The sequence below is a fragment of the Cnephaeus nilssonii genome, assembly GCF_951640355.1.
Source record: "Cnephaeus nilssonii genome assembly, chromosome: 1".
In the NCBI taxonomy this organism is placed as follows: Eukaryota; Metazoa; Chordata; class Mammalia; order Chiroptera; family Vespertilionidae; genus Cnephaeus; species Cnephaeus nilssonii.
Genome location: NC_137072.1, coordinates 27,831,340 through 27,851,362, shown reverse-complemented (window position 1 = coordinate 27,851,362; position 20,023 = coordinate 27,831,340). Strand labels below are relative to the sequence as shown.

Below are 20,023 nucleotides of genomic sequence, written 5' to 3'. Positions count from 1 at the left end.
CTACCAATAAACTGCATTATAGAAAGCAAAGGGGACTGCAAAGGTCATTTGCGAATGGGTCTGAAGCAGGCTCTTGAGCACTTACAGCCTAAGGTCAAGGTTCTGTGACACTGAACTTTCTGGGAAAGCAAAAATATATACATATGAATATAATTTGGAAAGGAGAAATCTCCAGACTCCTTTCTGAGAGAAACAAGGAATGTATTAATTTAGGACTGAGAAGGAATAGAGATATATAAGAAGTAAATATTTGGCTGAAATAGAAGAATCGGGAATGAGAACACCTAAATTACTGAGATAGATGCACATTCTGAGATAGTATCTATCAGGTGAGCAAGTTCACTGCCTGCTAAAAATTGCACAGACCAAGATCCCTCAGAACATATTTATAGCTGTTCTGTCACTAAGGAGCCAACATTTGATCTGTTCTTTCCAAAACAGGTTTTAAAAAATTCAAAAGGAAAAAAGGCAAGAGCCCTGTAAACAACATCTTCTGCAGCTCCTGTAAACATTGCAGCTACAGCAACTATCAGACAGCTGGTTGCAAAGGCTGAGCAGACTTTCAGTCTGATGAGAAAAGTCTTCAGGGTGGTGGTGGCAGAAGGGGGGAGCAGCTACTCCTTTCTGCTGCTTCGTTGTCATGACCTGAAGAAGGGAAACTACAGCTGACCCACCTGTTTGAATGGAAAACAACATGAAATGTGCACATTTCCTCGGTGGATATTTATGTCTATCCTGCACTATGCTCAGGGAAGGCTTGTAGCCCGAGAAGGAAGCGAGGCACCTAGAGTCCTAATTCTCTGAGGCCACGCAGCTGCTTTTCAATTCCTTTCTAGAAGAAAGAAGTCCTGTCTGTGGGAGACTAGTCCATGGGAGGTAGAGGTTCTATCTAAGGAGGCCCAAAGTCTTAATTAATGATTAATAACACCCAAATTGGAGTCACCAGAGAATGGCAGTGCCACAATCTCTCATCCAAGATTCAGAAACCCAAAAAGCTCCAAAAATAAAAAGTTCCTTTTTTGTAATTCTTTGACAAGCAAAACCTGACCTGACTTCTTCTGTTGACAAAACCTGGTCTGGATTTATGGGAGAGTGTTACAGGGTGCTGCCCCAAGCTCCTAGGGGATTATGAAATATTTAGTATATGCACCATAGTATCTTTTCAGAATCTGGAAAAAGCTATGAATTCCAAGAATACCTTTGGTAATGGATGTGGACCTCTATTCCATATCCTTATGCATTCTTCTTGTTTCTTTTGTTCTAAATACTGATTAATCCATCTCTTCCACAGTATAATTCAACTAATCTACAGTATCTTAATAAACAGGGATATGTTCACAGAACATGTTCAACTTGCCGGACCGGGTATGTTAACTTGCAGGGTCAACCACAAAACTTTGGAAGCGCCAAACTGGGTAGGCTGAGCTTAGCACACCAAGAAAATGGCACCGCTGGCAGGAAGCTGGCAAATTAGATATATAGATAGCACCTAGGACAGCCTCACAGGGAAATCACCTAAGAAGTTTTTAAAAATACTGCCATAAAACTGATCCTCTTCACTGACACTAACAACCTTACTTCCAGCAACTACCACATTTAAAATTTTAATATGTCAGTCTCACACATTAAATTTTTAATTTAAATCCTGGTGAGCTTTAGAAATTCAGCACCAGGGGTGCCTGCACAATCCAAATTCTCAAAATTTTTGTAGGTGAAAAGCATACCTAAAAAACCCCAGAAAACATAATAATATGTACTATTCATTCTCTTTTCTAGTTCTCTCTTGCTGGAATTATTTTATTTCAAACACACTATAAAAGAATGGGCACCTGACAATCAGTTCTTCTGAATGAGAGTCGATGGATAAACTCGGACATCTGCTAGAAGACATGTATCAAGAGCTGCTCAAGCTCACAGATAGGGCCTCTGGATCACAAAATGCTCTGCTGTTTTTTAGGGATCTCATAGTCAAATATTTTCTTGTCCTACATGCCAAGCTACTTTGTTCTAAAGTTAACCCTCTTCAGTAGAATGTGGATTACAGATATCCATACTCAAAGAACTACAGCTTTTAAACTGTGCTCCAAATGTTATATCTAGTCTCCCATGTGTATTTAGGAAGCAAAGTAAAGGGCTGTCTGCTTGGAATTTTTGAAATTTAGAGTAGATCAGGAATAATGTCTGACCCAGACCACTGCTGTTTAAATGCAAGTCTTTAGCCCAGAGTTTTGTCATGTCTGTCAGAATGTCTGACTTCTTAATCTTTTTTTTTTTAATTTCTTTATTGATTAAGGTGTCACACATTTGTCCTCATCCCCCCATTCCCATCCCACACCCCTCCCCACGGATGCCCCAACCCCCTGCTGAACTTAACCATTGGTTAGGCTCATATGCATGCACACAAGTCCTTTGGTTGATCTCTCCCCCCTCCTCCCCCCACCCTCCCCTATCCTCCCTCTGAGGCCCGAAGGTCCGATCGATGCCTCCTTGTTTCTGGTTCTGTTCTTGTTCATCAGTCTATGTTGTTCATCATTTCCCCTAGATGAGCGAGATCATGTGTCACTAGAGATATACTTATATGAACTGAATGTGAGATGAGCAATAATAGTTATGCTGACAGTCAAATGAATCAGTCTGTAGTGAGTTTCTTTCTGGACCAACAGTTCTTTTGAGACCCAATATCAATGTCCACCAGTTCCTTATGTGTACATGTCGGCATTGACCCCTCTGCTCTGGATGGTGGACAAATGGTGGTAATGCAGGTTCGATTCCCTCTGGTTGGGTCTCGGCCGGACCCAGGGGCACGGCTTCATCTGGACCCAGGGGCACGTGGCCTCACCCGGACCCAGAGGGTGCGTGGCCTCACCTGGACCCAGGGGCGCGCGGCTTCTCCCGGACCCGGGACCCAGCGTCACCCGGAATCAGGGGCACATGGCCTCACCTGGACCCGGGATCCAGCTTCACCCGGACCCAGGGGCGCGTGGCCTCTCCCAGACCCAGGGGCGCGTGGCCTCTCCCAGACCCAGGGGCGCGTGGCCTCTCCCAGACACAGGGGCACATGGCCTCACCCGGACCCGGGATCTAGCTTCCTCCGGACCCAGGGGCGTGACTTCTTAATCTTATGTACTTATAGATTTTGGGTAAAAGCACACCAAAAATGCATACACATACACCACACACACACACACACACACACACACACACACATACACATACACATACAACACACACACACACACACACACACGAGAAAGAGAGATTTAAAATAAAAATAAAATAGAAAAACAGTTGCTACTTCTTGACAAACGAAAAAAGAAGACATAACTGCCTATATTTATGAAAAAGCAAATAGCATGAAAGGGGGTGGGGAGGGGAAAGGCTGCCCCAAAGAGGCTGACTCGGTGCAGAGGCAGTCTTTTCATGCCCTCTGCCTTCTGGAACAGGGTTCCAGCAGCCAACTGGGCCAGGGTTTAAAATGGAACCTACAACTAGGATATGAAGCAAAAAGATACGAGCTGAGTCCCTAAGAACTCTGTAGAAGTGCCATATTTACTCTGGACTGGCTACCTCTGGACTACTTTTACATGAAAGGATCAATGCTTGTGATTTTGTTGTTGTTGTTTTGTCATTATGGTTGTATTCAGCTCTATCATAAACCTGACTGATTGAGACTGGCAGAAGGAAAAAATACATCACAGGATCCATGACTCAGGCCTTTGCTACTTAAAGTGTGGTCCCTGGAAGACAGCCTGGGCATCCCTTGAGGCTTGCTAGTAATGCAGACGCTCAGGCCCCTCCAAGATCTACTAATTCCAAATCCCCATTTTAACAAGATCCCAGGTGATTTGGATGCACAGTTTGAGAAGTTTGAGTAGCACTGACTTAGATTAAATTCCCTTTGAGAAACTAGACTAAATAGCATGGGTTTGAATGACTTGCTGGGCAGTATTTTTTTTAAATATATTTTATTGATTTTTTACAGAGAGGAAGGGAGAGGGATAGATAGTTAGAAACATCGATGAGAGAGAAACACCGATCAGCTGCCTCCTGCACACCTCCCACTGGGGATGTGCCCGCAACCAAGGTACATGCCCTTGACTGGAATCGAACCCGGGACCCTTCAGTCCGCAGGCCGACGCTCTATCCACTGAGCCAAACCGGTTAGGGCAAGGGCAGTATTCTTATTACCTAGATTTATATCCTGGGGGAAAAAAGACCCTAAAAAATATGACCTGATCAGATGTCAAACATACTTTTTCAAATAACAACTTTCTCAATAGAAAGAAAACATAAGTGTTAGGACTCTAGGACAATATAATCCTTAACAGCCATTTGTAAGCTTCCCACCACAGGAAAACAAAGGCCAGGAAAAACTTGCTGGACACCAGGAATCAGACCATATAAGGAATTAAAACTGTCCTAAAGACACCTGATCGCACATCCGCATTCCATCCACATTCTAAGCCCACCAACTCAGCCCCCTGACCACTGAGAACTCCACTCCCCAAAAGGACTCCCAGTCAGTAATTGCAATTCTTTAAACGCACAAGAAGTTTTGAATCATTTAATTTTAGTTAATTTTCAAATAATTTTCTACAGCAGTATTTTAGATATAATTTACATACAACAAAATACCCAGATCTTCATTTTACTACCAGATGAGTTTAACAATGATATTCACCCATGTAACCACTATCAAAGCATAGGGGGGTCCCATCACCCCAGAAAGTTCCCTCAAGTTGCTCTGTAGACATTCCCCACCTCCACCTGCCACACAGAGGCAGCCACTTCTACAGCAGATCTCCTTCTTGTGTGACCAGAAAATGGAGCCAAAAATTATTTTTACAATTTAAAGCTGATAAAATAGCAGAGAACCATAAAGCTCCATGTTGCCTGCATGTGCCCTTAATATGTTTTAATCCTCTATTAAAAGCTTATCTACTGTGTGATAGAAAGGCATGCAAAAGACCTTGAGTTTTGTTCACTTGTGTTGATACAATTTGCTAAAACATTGGCTACACTTGAGTGGATTCTTGATCTATTTCCTTTAAGGAGCTATAAACAAGTTTTAAATAGGTTTTCCTCTTATGGGAGACTCTGATTTCAAGTAGTGCCTCCTGCCCTCTAATTTCTGATATCAGAGAGAACTAGAAAGTAGAACGATTTACAGTTGAAAATACAATTTACTTTAAAAAAACAAACAAAACTTTTTATTATGCCAAGTTATTATTTTGAGTTGAAGTGCAGAGTTAATAAGCTAAACATTGTTCCTTTTGTCCTAATCCAATCCATTTAATTAAATATTTGTTCACAGAGGGGTCTGTGAGCATTATCCTCCTTCTTAGAATCAATTTACTACATCAATTTTTCAATAGTTTGCTTTTCCCAATTTTAGGAGGTAGCCAATGATCATTTACACAGTCCTTAGAGGAAAATTATGAGAAAGGCACTTTTAGGTTTTGGTACACTGCAAATGTAAGATACCCCTAATAGTAACACTTTTACTTACAAACCCAAGCAACCAGTCCTGAAGTGTCATATCAAAACAAAATGTATGCGACCATGCACAGTGCAATTCCTGGTTACTCTCAACCAGCTCATCCATATCCTAGGGACTCATTTTGTCTCTAATTACAACCAATGGTGCCCCAGCATTCGAGGGTCAGAGCTCTGTCCTGGGGTGCGTTGCTGCATACTTGGGTGCCAGCTCCTTGATCAGATTCACGTAGTCGGCCTTCTCCGCGCAGGCCCTGCATTCTTCTCCCCAGCTGTACAGGATCTGTTTCAGCTCTGCCACTCGCATCTTCCACAGGTCCACTGATGCTAAGTCTAATTTCTTTTCTAAATGACAAAAAGGAAAAACACAACTTTTAAAAAACAACTCTGAAACGTTTAGAAAGGCAAATGGTGTTACTTAATCTGGGTGCTGGCAACCTTATGATCCAATGTGGAGAACAGTTCCAATTTCTATGGAAATCAAGAACCTAAAGAAAGTGTATAAATACAGAGCTATTGGGATAAGTTGTTCCATCAGACTTTCTCTCCATGGAATTATACTTGCTTCAAAACAGGGGTTTCAAAACTGCTGCTACCGCCCCATGCCTTCTCAAGATCAACAATCCTAAAATAACAGCAGCACATTCTAATTGCTGCTCCTAAGGTAAAAGAAGGGAACCAATAAGAAGGGATGCCTTGGGACAAACTGTGTGTGGCCAGCTGAAATCCATAGGCCATACATAACTAAAAGTTATGGCTCACTTTTTATATAAAGATACATCTTCAGTAAAACAGACATACATTTACAAAGCACTATAAAATCTTTAAATACAAATATATAGAAATTCAAACATGTGAATATATTTAGGAGCATTTTTATTGATCCTTATTTGTTTTTGCTTAACCTCGCCTGATCCCCCACCCCTACTGGAATTACTAATTTATCACAGCATTCACTTACAGTCCTTTGGGGGATACCCACTGCTCTATGCTGGTGCTTCAGTGCCAGCCAATCTAGCTTTTAACATTCTTGCCAATAATACTTGACACCAACATCTAACTCCTTTAGCAAGACTACCATTTCCCTGTTTACAAATTGTCTGTGGAGAATGTTAAGACTCAACTACTTCTCTATTGTCAAGCCCCAAAACAGAAAAATAAATTAAGCTTACCTATAATATACTTAAGATTATAATTCCCCTATCAGAAAGGAGTAATTTTCCTGAAATTTATACAATGTTTTAAGTCAATTATATCTCAATAAATCTGGAAAAAATAATAAAAGTTGGATTTTAAAGCATTGTTTATTTGAAGGGTCAGATGCAGATGAAAGGGTTAGCCACCCTTACATTTTTATAGTGATCCCCATCCTTTTAAGATACAGAACAAGCAAAAATATTATTTCAGGTCAAAAACCAAATGACACCTTCCTAATTGAAAACATATCCAACTCTACACTTACCTTGATCATACTTTCATGGATGACTTAAAGAATTCCTTTAAAAGTAGAAGCATTTATAGCCCAAATTATTAATATCCCACAACTCAAAGGCCCCTGTTCAATCTCAACTTTCTTGCCAACAATAAGTAGGGAACAAAAAATTAGGACTAGTTGTTTATTCAAGATAAATGGTTGAAGGAGAAATATACTTTCTTTCAAGTGTCAGTAGTTTCCTTGAGCTTTCTAAAGAACTTGGAATCTGGTATTAATTTTAAAAATGGGAAACCTCTATGACACCCCAAAAGTACAAGAAAAAGGTTGGTACTAAAATCAAAACTAGTTCATGGTTCCCCAAGGGCCTCTAGTGGCCACCATTCCCCAAATACTAGTAAATACTCATTTCTTAATAATATATGATTAATTTTTCTATTATTCAAGGAACCTAGTAACATCTCTGGCACATAATAGAAGATATTCAAAATAAAGTTGTTGAATTAAAGAATCAGCATAGGTTTGTCCCTTTCAAGACTATTGTGTATATGGACTCAGTGATTCTAGCCTCTACTTCATTACTTGAAAGCCAATAAAAAGGGATGCCTGTTCCATAATCACTACCCTGGAAGTTGGACCTGCCCTTGGCAAATTGAGAGACCTGGGGTTTTTTGGTACCATCCAACCTTAAACCTATTTAAAGCCAGCTATGTAGTTATGGTCCACAGGCATATTACACAGCTATGTTAGAAAATAATTTGGAGCTGGGTGCTAATTAGGTAGTTTACAATACTACACTGGTATGTAACATAAAACAATGACTTCAACAAAAGAAATGGGTCTCTACTGGTGGAATTTCAGGTATTAAGGCTAGGCTAAGGGAGGAATCCCCCCAGCATTTATCATACCTACTCAATCTACCTAAAAAGGCTGACCCAAATAGAAAGTTTCAGTATAAGAATAGATTTATCTATGTGAAATGTATAAGGCCAATGATAATGATTTAAATAAGACATCTTTCTGTCCTCACTGTTTATTTTAGGCACCCTCAATAAGGCTATTTCATTGGCAAAACCTGATTTGAAGTGAATAATCTATTTCCCAAAATTTAAAGCTGGCAGAATAATAGGCAAATCTAAGGGAAAAGATGCACACACATTTAAAACTTCAAAGTCTTTACATCACCTTTGAATCTTTGAATAGATGCAACTTTCCTTAATAGGTTGCCAAGAGCTAAATTACCATGAGTAGTTGTTCCCTCGATATTTTGAATTTTTCCTTGACATACACAGTTGACACTGCCTTGGTGATTTAAGAGCTTAAACTTTCCTATTTGGGATGGCAGTTTTACCTACAGCTGATTATGCCAGTATTTATTTATCTTACCCCCCAAAAAAGATCAAGTGACATTAAGTATCATTCAGCAGCCTAACAACATAATGACAAATGGAGAATTTCTTTCCTTCTAATAGTGACTTTTTAGAAAAATAGCCTGTTTCGAGAATTGGCAATACTTCACACATCCTAGGGGGAAAAAAAGACTTGACTCCATTATACCATATTTCAGCTCACAGATTTGACTGTCCATCTTCTTGAGCTTCTCACAAATCTTCATTGCAGGCATGTGCACACTCATTGGACGAGTGACTTCACTTAGGATCTTTGTGGCTGCATCTTTTGTTGCTCCTAGATAATAGCACTGATGGAGAATGAAGAGAATTTAGTGGCCCAGACACTGAGATAAGCAAGTGATATGGTTTTGAAAAGTAAGAAAGAGGTTAACCTAGTTTTCATGGCCCCGCTATTAAATTTCAAGTCCTGCTAAGACACCAGAAAACAAATGACTGCGTTCCCATGATCATCCTAATTACAAGTGCCCGACAGTTCACATGATGCTCCAAGGCTTGCTGAGTGTTTTCCTAGTGCCAGGTGCTGCTCTCAGGGCGTTACAGGTATTGACTTACTTAATTCTCACAACAATGCTGTGAAGTAAGTACTATTATTATCCCCATTTTATACCCAAGCCAACTGAAGGTCACTCAGCTAGCTAGTAGAGGAGGTTACATTTTTTTAAAATCTAGCATTTCGGCTCTACAGTCAGTGCACTTTTTCATGTTATACTGCCTTTCAAGCTACCCGACTTAAGCATTTCACATTTAAAAATATAAAACTTAAATGATACAAATAAATGCTGAGAGTTTTAAATGTGCCAGAGGTGAGCTGTCAGCAATGCAACTTTAACTGGAAATTAAACATGACAATTTTAGGCAAAAGGAATTGCCCTAAGATTGTTTTTTGGAAACACTATACAAATAACATTACATGAAAATTTCATTGGTTATGTATAAATAATAATATAAAATATTTGGAAAGGTTGAACTAATTGTCTCGGTAAGAAATAGAAAGTCTATCCATTCTTAACTCAGGACAGTAACTTCTCAATTAGACACTCAATTGTATAATTTTATTAAGAAAATATGGGCTTGGTTGTCTGTGGTTTGTCCAAAAGCAAAATTAAATCAGATGTATTCTAGATGAAAATTCATATGACTGCATTTCACTGAATGATCAATTTTTGCTTGCTCTCTACAGTGAACATGCCTGAAGCCAGCATAAGCAGGAGGACATTAAGTCCAAGATAAGAAGCGAAAGTATTAGCACTTTCCCTCAAGTACAAGGTGAAAATGTACCATACCAGGCGGTTTTCTTTTCCTTTGACGCCCAAGCAAAAGCTGACCAATTCTTTTTCTATGGTGTCCAGAGAAAAGTTAATTCCTCTGGCTATCAAGGAATTGTAGAATCGGTTCAAGAATTCTTCACATACTAGAAAGAACAAAGAAATTATGTATTTATATACAAGATAACCACTACTACAGTATGTATATGTCCTACTCATCAAATAAAAATGTAAGTATGATTCAATGTATTGTGACAATGAATTAAAATTTTAGGAAGAATGATTTGGGCCTGTAGCTATTAGCTTAGGATTGGGCTTTGAATGATATGTTTATAGAATCTATCAATCCATCTTCAGAACCAAGTTCCACCTGAAATTAAAATATTCCTACAAATTTTGGCTGGCCCTAAAAGAAAATACAGCTTTTTATAGGATATGATGCTTTGGACATCTTAGTTTTGGGGATGAAGGGTTACATTCAATATTACTTTGTATTAGTTTCAGGTGCACAGCATAGTGGTTAGATATTCATATACTTTACAAAGTGGACCCCTGGAATCATACATAGTTATTACAATACTAGTGGCCCGGTGCACAAAATTCATGCACATTAAAAGGGGATTAATTAGAGCAAATATTTTAATATTGCTATTTGCCCTTTCTCTATAATAGAAGTGTCAGAGATGAAAGAAAATTAGTAAAATGTATATGAAAATCTTCCTCCTATCAGAGTCTGGGGCATGCCGCAGGACCCAGAGTCAAGTCCCCGCCCACCTGCAGCGCCTCAAAATCGCGAGAGACCCAGACCCAGCCGGCCCCACCCCCATTGATCGAGATCCAGACCAGGCCGGCCCCACCCTTGTCAAGGGGGGCGAGGCCTCAGGTCCCCTGGCCCGGCGCCGGGCAGAGGGTGCAGCCTCAGGTCCCCCATCAAACCCCACTGGGTCGGGGGGCACAGCCTCAGGGCCTGTGCAGGGTGGGGGGTGCAGCCTTAGGTCCCATCAAGCCCCGCCAGGCGGGGATTGCAGCCTCAGGCTCCACGGCCTGGCACTGGGCGGAGGGTGCAACCTGAGGTCCCCTGGCCCAGCACTGGGGTGGGGGGACATGGCCTGAGGTCCCCCATCAAGCCTTGCCAGTGGGGGCACAGTCTGAGGTCTCTCTGGCCTGGTGCCAGGGGGCATGGCCTAAGGTCCCCTAGCCTGGGCCAGGTCGGGGGGAGCACCTTGAAGTCCCCTGTCAAGCCCCGCTGAATGGGGGAGGCGGCCTGAGATCCCCTGTCAAGCCCTGCTGGGCAGAGGGGCATGCCTTGAGGTCCTCTGTCAAGCCCCTCAGGGCAGGGGACACGGTCTGAGATCCCCCATCAAGCCCCACCTGGTGGGGGGTGCAGCCTCAGGTCCCCCGGCCCAGGGCGGAGGGAGCAGTCTGAGGTCCCCAGCCCAGCACTGGGGCGGGGGGCGCACCTTGAGGTCCCCCATCAAGCCCCGCTGGGCACGGGCACGGCCTGAGTTTCCCCGTTAAGCCCCGCCAGGTGGGGGGCACACCTTGAGATCCCCCATGAAGCCCCGTCGGGCGGAGGGCTCAGCCTCAGGTCGCCCGGCCCGGTGCCGGAAGGGGGACGCAGCCTCAGGTCCCCTGCCCCAGCCCAGTGCCATGTAGCCTCAGGCCTCTGCTGATTGCTTGTTAAGGCTCATTACAGGAACTCGGCCTCTGCTGTGGGTGCAGCCATCTTGTGTTATGGAAACCCCACCTCCACTGTGGGCGCCGCCATCTTTGTGATGGCATGATGGTCAATTTGCATATTCCCTCTTTATTAGATAGGATTATTAATTATATTTCCTATGCTGTGTTTTATATCCCCATGGTGATTTTTAACCACCAATTTGCACTTCTTAACCCCTTCACCTGTTCACCCAGGGCTCCAACCTTCTCCCCTTTGGAAACCACTAGTCTGTTCTCTGTATCTATGAGTCTGTTTCTATTTTGTTTGTTCATTTATTTTTTCTTTAAATTCAACATATAAGTGAACTCACATGGTATTTGTCTTTTTCTGTCTGACTTATTTCACTTAGCGTAATACCCTCTAAATCCATCCATGCTATTGCAAGCAGGAAGATATCATCCATTTTTATGGCCAAGTATTACTCCATTTTATATATGTACCACCACTTTTTTATTCACTCATCTATTGATGGGCACTTGGGTTGGTTTCATATCTTGGCTATTGTAAATAATGCTGCAATAAACATATGGGTGCATATATTCTTTCAAACTAGTGTTTTGGGTTTCTTTGTATATTTACCTAGAAGTGGAATCATTTGGTCCATTTTTAATCTTTTGAGGAAACTCCATACTGTTTTCCATAGTGGCTATACAAATCTGCATTCTCACCAACAGTGCATAAGGGTTTCCTTTTCTCCATATCCCTCACCAACAGTTGTTTGTTGATTTATCGATGATAGCCATTCTGACAGGTGTAAGGTTATATCTCATTGTGGGATATTTAGCATTTCTCTGATTAGTAATGTTGAGCATCTTTGCATATGTCTATTCGCCATCTCTATGTTCTCTTTGGAGAAGTGTCTCTACAGGTCCTCTGCCCATTTTTTAACTGGATTGTTTGCTTTTCTGGTGTTGAGTTGTATGAGTTCTTTCTGAATATTGAATATTAACCCATTTTCAGATGTATAATTGTATAATTGGTAAATTAGTTCTCCCTTTCGGTAGGTTGTCTTTCCTTTTGCTGATAGTTGCTTTGTGCAAAACTTTTTAGTTTGATATAGTTCCATTTGCTTATTTTTTCTTTTGTTTTCCTTGCCTGAGGATATATCAGAAAAATATTGCTAAGAGAGATGTCAGAGATTTTACTGCCAATGTTTTCTTCTAGGAATTTTATGCTTTTGAATTTTTACATTTAAGTCTTTAACCCATTTTTACTTTATTCTTGTATATGGTGTAAGAAGGTGGCCTAGTTTCATTTATTTGCACATATCTGTCCAATTTTCCCAATACCAATATTGAAGAAACAGTTTTTATCCCATTGCATGTTCTTGACTCCTTTGTCAAATAGTAGTTGATCATAAAGGCATGGATTTATTTCTGGGCTCTCTTTTCTGTTTCATTGATCTATATGTCTGTTTTTATGCCAGTACCATGCTGCTTTGACTACTGTAACTTTGTAGTATAGTTTGACATCAGGTAGTGTGATTCCTCCAACTTTATTCTTCTTTCTCAAGATTTCTGTAGTTATTCAGGGTCTTTGTGGCTCCATATAAATTTTTGGAATATTTGTTCTAGTTCTGTAAAATACATCATTGGTATTTTGATAGGAATTGCATTGTACCTATACACTGAGTGGACAGATTATTATGATCTCTGACTGCATAATAATCTGGTCACCCAGTGTGTGTGTGTGTGTATGTGTGTGTATCTATATACATACATATGTGTGTGTATATATATATATATATATATATATATATATATATATATATATATATATTTTTTTTTTTTTTTTTTTTAGAGACCCGGTGCATGAATTCGTGCATGGGTGGGGTCCGGCCAGCCTAGCCAGGGGGAGGGGACATGGGCAGTCGGTTGGCCGGCCTGCCTGCTCGTCAAACTCCTGGTCGAGGGGACAATTTGCATATCAGCCTTTTATTATATAGGATATACACTGAGTGGCCAGGTTATTATGCGTTCAGAGATCATAATAATCTTGCCACTCAGTGTGTGTGTGTGTGTGTGTGTGTGTGTGTGTGTGTGTGTGTGTGTAGCATAATTGTTTTATCATCTGTGTCTGATAATTCTGATCTCTAAATGTTCATGACCGTGTTTCTTTTTTTGTTCTTTCTATGATTCTTGCTCCTGGTGCCTTGTTTTTTTTGTGTGCTTGGTTATTTTGTACTGCATGATGCCCACAGTCCTTGAAACATATTTGTGGAGATTATGTGAGGCCTAAGATAAAGATGCCTTATTTCCATAAAGGATTTATGTTTGTATTTATCAGGCCTAACTGGGACCTCATTAAACTAAGTAGATACTTTGAAGTTTTTTGGAGAATTGATGTGAATTTTGACTGCAAATTCAAGTGAGGGACATCTTGTAATAATCTCTCAGAGATGTTTTCCTTTTCCTTTTCTTCTACCCTGCTCAGCATCAAGGAAAATTTCCTTATGGTCATTTATGAGTAAGGATGGGTTAGGTTTACTACTTATTCAACCTTAGTTTGAGGAAGAAATCCTTTGGAGAACCCAGGTTAATGTGAAAGAGTTCTAGTAGACAGATTTGCCACTTAAAACAAGTCTTCTGTATCCCTCACACCAAAGGTCACCTTTACACTGACTGGCCAATGTCCCCAAGGCAAAATGACTTATCTCTCAGAATTGCTGCTTTCCTTTCCACTTTGTTCTATTCAGTTTTTCTATCTTGCCAGCTCTTTGGTTCTTTTATGATATTTTTATTTTTTCGCCAGCATTTGTAGCACCGCCTGGCCAGAGGATTGCTATAAACTGACTCACATTCTAAATTCTAACCAGCATGATTCTTTTTTTTAATCTTCACCCAAGGATATGCTTATTGATTTGAGAGAGAGAGAAAAGATCAATCTGAGAGAGAAACATCAACTGGTTGCCTTCCATACACAATCTGACTGGGAATTGAACCTGCAAACTTTTGGTGCTCAGGCTCTGGTGTCAGCCTCCCTGGGTCCAAATTCTGGCTTTACTACCTACTACCTGTGGGACCTTGAACCTTTAAAGCATTGCTAATTCATCTGTCAATCTAATCACCATTCTTTTGAAGGTCATCAGTCTTTTTTCTCTGACTGTGGTTAAGATTTTCTCTATTTTTTCCCCCAATTCCTTTATTATGTGATTAGATATTAGTCATATACTTTTATTTCTTTGGTTTGGAGCATATTGGACTTCCCAATCTGTGGATTGATGTCATCCATGAGTTTGGAAAATTGAGCTATCCTCCTCTTCTTCTGGAAGTCCAGTTAACCTATGTTGGAATTCTTTTGTATCCTCATTTTACCTGCATATTCCTTTCATAAATTTTCTTTCTTAAATCTCAAAGATTCCTTCTTGATAATTACTTCAATCTTCTAACTCACTAATTCTTTTCTCAGCTGTTTAATCTACTGTTAACCCATTAATTTCTACTTGTAGAAGTTTGGGTGTGGTTTTTTTTTTGCCCTAAATATGGTTGGACTTTTATTAATTGCCTCCTGCCCTTTATTTATACCTTCAATCCCTTCCTTTGTTTCTTTAAACATGATAAACATTTTATATTCTACTAGAGGCCCGATGCACGAAATTCATGCAAGGGGCTCGGCCCTCACAGTTGTGGTGGCTTGCCTCGGCCCTCGCAGCCCTGGCTTCATCCGGAAGGTCGTTCAGCTGTCCAGTATAATTAGCACATTACGCTTTTATTATTATAGATGCCTAGTAATTCCAATACCTGAAGTCTTTTCTGGTGTGCTTCTTCTCTCTAGTCTCAACCGGCTATCACTTATGGTGCATTTCTTTTCTATGGGTTTGTCATTTTTCTGAATATAAGCTTTATTTCTTGGAACTTCAGCTGTGGGAATTATTTGAGGACTAGGTGGAAGGTGGATTCCTATAGGTAAGACTAGCATTTGTTGATGTTTGCTTGAAATCCCTTTAAATTATCAATTTGCAATGTTTTGAACCATCCATATTATATGAATTTGGGCTTCAGCCCATATGTGGATTAGCTTGTGATTATTAATTATCTGGAGATATTCTTGTTTCCCCTGTTAATACTTAAAAAGTTCAAGTAATACAATTCCTTTTAGTCTGTGAAGATGGTAGTAGAGTTGTTCTTATACACACACACACACACACCCTTACCTTTTATAATGAAGGTCTAGTTCTTTGGAGTTCTTAATTAATTAGGGAGGGGGAAGGGAAAGGACCTAGTATTACACTTCTAACTTGGGAGAGTCCTTGCTTTGTCTTTATTCTCTTCCATGTACCCAAAGCCATGAAAACCTAAGTTCAGAATGCTAGGTAGCAAATGCTCTCAAGGCAAAAGTCAACTTCAGGATTCCTTTAACTGGATCCCATTGTGGATTGATGACAACATACACTGAGTGGCCAGATTATTATGATCTCTGAATGCATAATAATCTGACCACTCAGTGTATATCCTATATAATAAAAGGCTGATATGCAAATTGTCCCCTCAACCAGGAGTTCGACCATCAGGCAGGCCGGCCAACCGCCCATGTCCCCTCCCCCTGGCCAGGCTGGCCGGACCCCACCCATGCACGAATTCATGCACTGGGCCTCTAATATATACATTCTCTCTCTCTCTCTCTCTCTCTCTCTCTCTCTCTGAGTGGCCAGATTATTATGCGTTCAGAGATCATAATAATCTGGCCACTCATTGTATGTGCATACCTTTGTTCAGAACAATTACTGAACACTAGGAGAACTGTACTGGATACTGTGGGGAAAATATAGAAGCACAGACCTGGGGGAAAGTGGGAGACCACTGAAAGATATTAAATAAGGGAGTAACATGATAACACTGCTATAGACTAGAAAGGAGGAAGAAAGGTGACAAGAAGGATGCTGCTGTGGCAGAAGGAAGATAAAAATGGTGAATATTTGTAACAAGGCAATGGAGCTGGGGAAGGAGAAAGGAGACAACCCAGAAGGTAGAATAAATGGACATAGGGACTGATGGGCATAGGGGATCAGGGAGGAAGAAAAGTCTAGTCTAGTTTACCAGGTAGATATTGACACCATAAGCATAACAGGTTTTGGGAACTGAGAAGGGAGGAGATGATGACTTTGGTTTGTGACTCTGTTGAGTTTGAGATATAAAATATCTAAATGGGGATGTCCAGTAGTCAATTGGATGCAAGTTCTGGGACTCTCAAAAGGAGGATATACGTATTTGGGATTAATCAGACTATAGTTAGATGGATTCTGATTGTACAGAAGAGTGTGTAGAATGAGAAGAGGGGGGGGGGGCAGAAGACAGAACTCTGGAAAATTCTAATACTGAAGACTTGGCTAGAGAATCAGAAAGATACCATGAACAAGTGGGCACAGAGACAGGAAGTAAAGGCAAGAAAAAAAGCATACAGCATCAACGCCATCAAAAGAAGGAAGTTTCTGAAAGAGAAAGAAGTCAGTGGTGTCCCATGCCACGTCAAAGTAAGAATGGAAATTTGCCCTAACTGGTTTGGCTCAGAGGATGGAGCGTTGGCCTGTGGACTGAAGGGTCCCAGGTTCAATTCCGGTCAAGGGCATGTACCTTGGTTGCGGGCACATCCCTAGTGGGGGTGGGGGGGGTGCAGGAGGCAGCCAGTCGATGTTTCTCTCTCACTGATGTTTCTAACTATCTCTCCCTTCCTCTCTGTAAAAAATCAGTAAAATATTTTTTAAAAAAATAAGAATGGAAAGTTACTCCTTGGGCTTACATGAAGAGAATAACCTCACCATAAATTGCTTAACAAATTAGTAAGTTAAGTTTCTGGCATGTATTTATTGTTATAACCAGATAACCATACTCTTTTATTTGCTGTGGGCTTTTTTTATTTATCAAAATAGTCCCATAAGCAAACCTATAATTATTTAAAAATAAAAGTGTTTTTTTAAAAGTCTCATAATCTGATGCTTTTATTTTCTTATTTATTTATTTTTTACCATGGCTGTACCATAATACAATGTTTTTAATGAGATCTGAAAATTTTTCTATTTTTCCAGTAAGCCTCATATGACCTAACTAATGCAGGGGTCAGAAACTTAAATAATCTCAGGGTTCAGGCAAGTAAAAGGAATGGGTGAAAGAAATCCGAGTAGGAAAGACAGAAACAACACCTGGAGAACACATGTCCTTTCTAAAAAGAGCAGCCACAGCCAATTCCCACTACTTGGACATATGGGCTAGTCTTAACAGGTCACCTGAATTTTAAGAACAGGCGGAAATTTGAATTTTTAAATATGAAGTCTTCCAATTTTAAAAGTAGCCAGTTGATTTAAATTTTTAAAACGTTTTGCAAACTTAACATTTCAATAGGTCCAGGTGGCTCATGGACTATCAGTATTTTACCTTTGCCTTATAGTGTACATATAGCATTTTAAACTTATACCTTGAGGGAGATTAAGTGGCTAGTAATAAAGACTCATATGCAGTTAAGAGAGCCAGATCTACAATCTATTTCTTAATTCTAAAACTAGTATTTCCTTTGCTGTAATTCTATAACTTCTTTAACAAAGGAAATACACACCCAGGTTAGACATGCAATTTAATAATCACAATATGCTATAGTAAATTCAGGAAAGATGGCATAAGCTTCACATTTAATTAATCCAGATGCTCTGGCTCTCCTGAAATGTTTTTAGGTAGAAGCTCCAGAAAATAAATGACCGATGACTAATCAATTGTTTATGCCTCACAAATTCTGCATTAAGTGTGTAGGACAAAATTATAACTTAGCTAAGTAAGTACCTACATACAGTTTTTAAAAAGTACATCGTGTAGACATTTTTAATTTCTAGAGAAAAGTTTAACTATTGCAGGGCTAATAGAAAATTGGGCTTCAATTTCGAGGCTTTATTTAGTTAATACAATGTGTACCCATTCATTCAATATATACTGTGTATTTACAATTTCCTGTTAAGTAATGATAGATTGCAAGCTAACAGAAGGGTGAGGATATACATTTAAATTATTTCAAAGGACGGAACAAGGAGGTAAGTGCCGCGGTAATGCAGGAGAATTCAGCCAGTGTAGCTTTCATCTTAGCCCTCCGAAGGAGGTATTATCGCACTGATTTCTGCCAGAACCAGGTAAGTCCGTCCACCAGAGCCAGAGGGCACGTGATCAGACTTGAAGTCCGCAGCTGAGATTCTATGAACTGAAAAGGAACCGTTCTTCTGTATTTCTCCTCTAAGAAGTTAGTGTAACTTCTTTGTAAAGCAACTTTTCCCTGCAGTCATAACAAAACAAACGTTCTGTCCTCAGGGTCCTTGGTTAAGCCACCTCAACTCAGTTACAACCTGTCATGTTTTATTTTCCATCGGGGAGTCGCAAACTAATTTGAACGTAAAAGACATCGCCTGCGCACGGAGAGGCAAGTTTCGCCGGTTTAGGAGCAGCTGAGTCCATTCGGCACCCGGGTCGCCTGAATCTTGCCGCACAAAACCGGACCCAGATCCAAACCCACCAGCCTAGGCTACGCCGTTTGTCCTAAGGTGTCGGGCCCGGGCGCAGGGGCTAGGAAACGAGACAGGGCCCGCGTCTTCTGAGTGAAATGTTATTTATAGCCACGGCCTAAAAAAAAAAGCCCAAGCCAACCACGGGCTGATGCAGCGCGGTGCCACCGCCATGCAAGCAGGTCTCACACCGCTCACCTTCACAGTCGGCCCCCGGGCGCCCCCCTGCCTCCAGGCCCAGCGCCGGCACCGGGTCAGAGACCCAAAGCCCGGCGCAAAAGGCCACCAAGACGGCGGGGCTCGCGCACCACATGCTGAGCCCGCAGCTCCAGACGCCGGCCTAGGCCAGCAGCGCCCGCCGCGGGCCGTGACGCAGGCGTGAGGCTGCGCCGGAAGCTGGGGAGCGGAGCGAGCCCCGAGTTGCTAGGACAAATGACGCAACTCACTCAACCCACACTTGCCCAAGTTGCCATTGGCTCTCAACGAAGGTGCAAAAAACCCGGCGGAGCGAAGGAGCCCTTTCTTTTTTTTTTCTTTTTTAAAAACATATATACATGTACACACATAAATTAAAAAAAAAAAAAAACCTGATTTGCGCGTGCGCACTACAGCACACGCTGTGCGGCTTCAGCGGGTCAGGTAGAGACGCACGAAAGCGATTCGTCGGCTGCCGTGCGAGAGGCGGGACCTTCACGCTGATTGGCGACAACGCGGGAGGCCGCGGCGTTCGGACCGACGCAGTGGGCGGGCGGGAACGTGAAGTCTCCGCGGTGCCTGATGGGGCTGTTGGAAGCCGGAGACCTGTAGTCGGCGGGGGACCGCTCTACTGCTGCCGGCTTCTCTGCCGCCTCATGGCGGCCATCGGAGTTCACCTGGGCTGCACATCAGCCTGCGTGGCCGTCTATAAGGTGAGGGAGTGGGGGGGCTGGGCTACGGGCCGAGTGTCAGCCACCCCGTTGTTTGAGTGCGTGTCCAGGTCTTTGGTCACCTACGGCGTGGTGAACGGCGTATCGCCGGCCTAGGAACGTCGAGGGGAAGTTTCGAAGTCAAGGGCCGGCCTCATCGCCTGCGGCTCCGGAAAGCCAGCCGCGGCCTGGAGGGAGGGTCGTGACGACGCCGGCGAGCGGGGTCCGAGGACGTCAGGGCCCCAGGAGGTCTGGAGGGTGTGTGGGATGTAGTGGCCGCAGGAGGCCTGGAGGGTCTGTGGGATGTAGTGGCCGCAGG

At 41.8% G+C, this 20,023-nt stretch overlaps 2 protein-coding genes across 2 annotated transcripts in view; one reads left to right on the top strand and one right to left on the bottom strand.

Annotated features, from left to right (window-relative positions):
* Nucleotides 1–5,662: 5,662 nt before the first annotated feature.
* Nucleotides 5,663–19,241, bottom strand: CDNF (cerebral dopamine neurotrophic factor; the record flags this gene model as incomplete). Its single annotated transcript, XM_079772834.1, has 4 exons — nucleotides 18,998–19,241; nucleotides 9,624–9,751; nucleotides 8,486–8,627; nucleotides 5,663–5,841 (listed from the first exon to the last, which is right to left on the bottom strand). The coding sequence occupies exons 1-4, from the start codon at nucleotides 19,110–19,112 to the stop codon at nucleotides 5,663–5,665; spliced, it is 564 nt and encodes a 187-aa protein (XP_079628960.1). The 5' UTR covers nucleotides 19,113–19,241.
* Nucleotides 19,242–19,575: 334 nt separating this feature from the next.
* Nucleotides 19,576–20,023, top strand: part of HSPA14 (heat shock protein family A (Hsp70) member 14) — a 39,535-nt gene continuing 39,087 nt past the window's right edge. Inside the window, exon 1 of the mRNA XM_079773504.1 lies at nucleotides 19,576–19,707. Within this exon, the coding sequence (XP_079629630.1) occupies nucleotides 19,651–19,707 (57 nt within the window). The 5' untranslated portion in view covers nucleotides 19,576–19,650. The remainder of the gene's footprint in view (nucleotides 19,708–20,023) is intronic.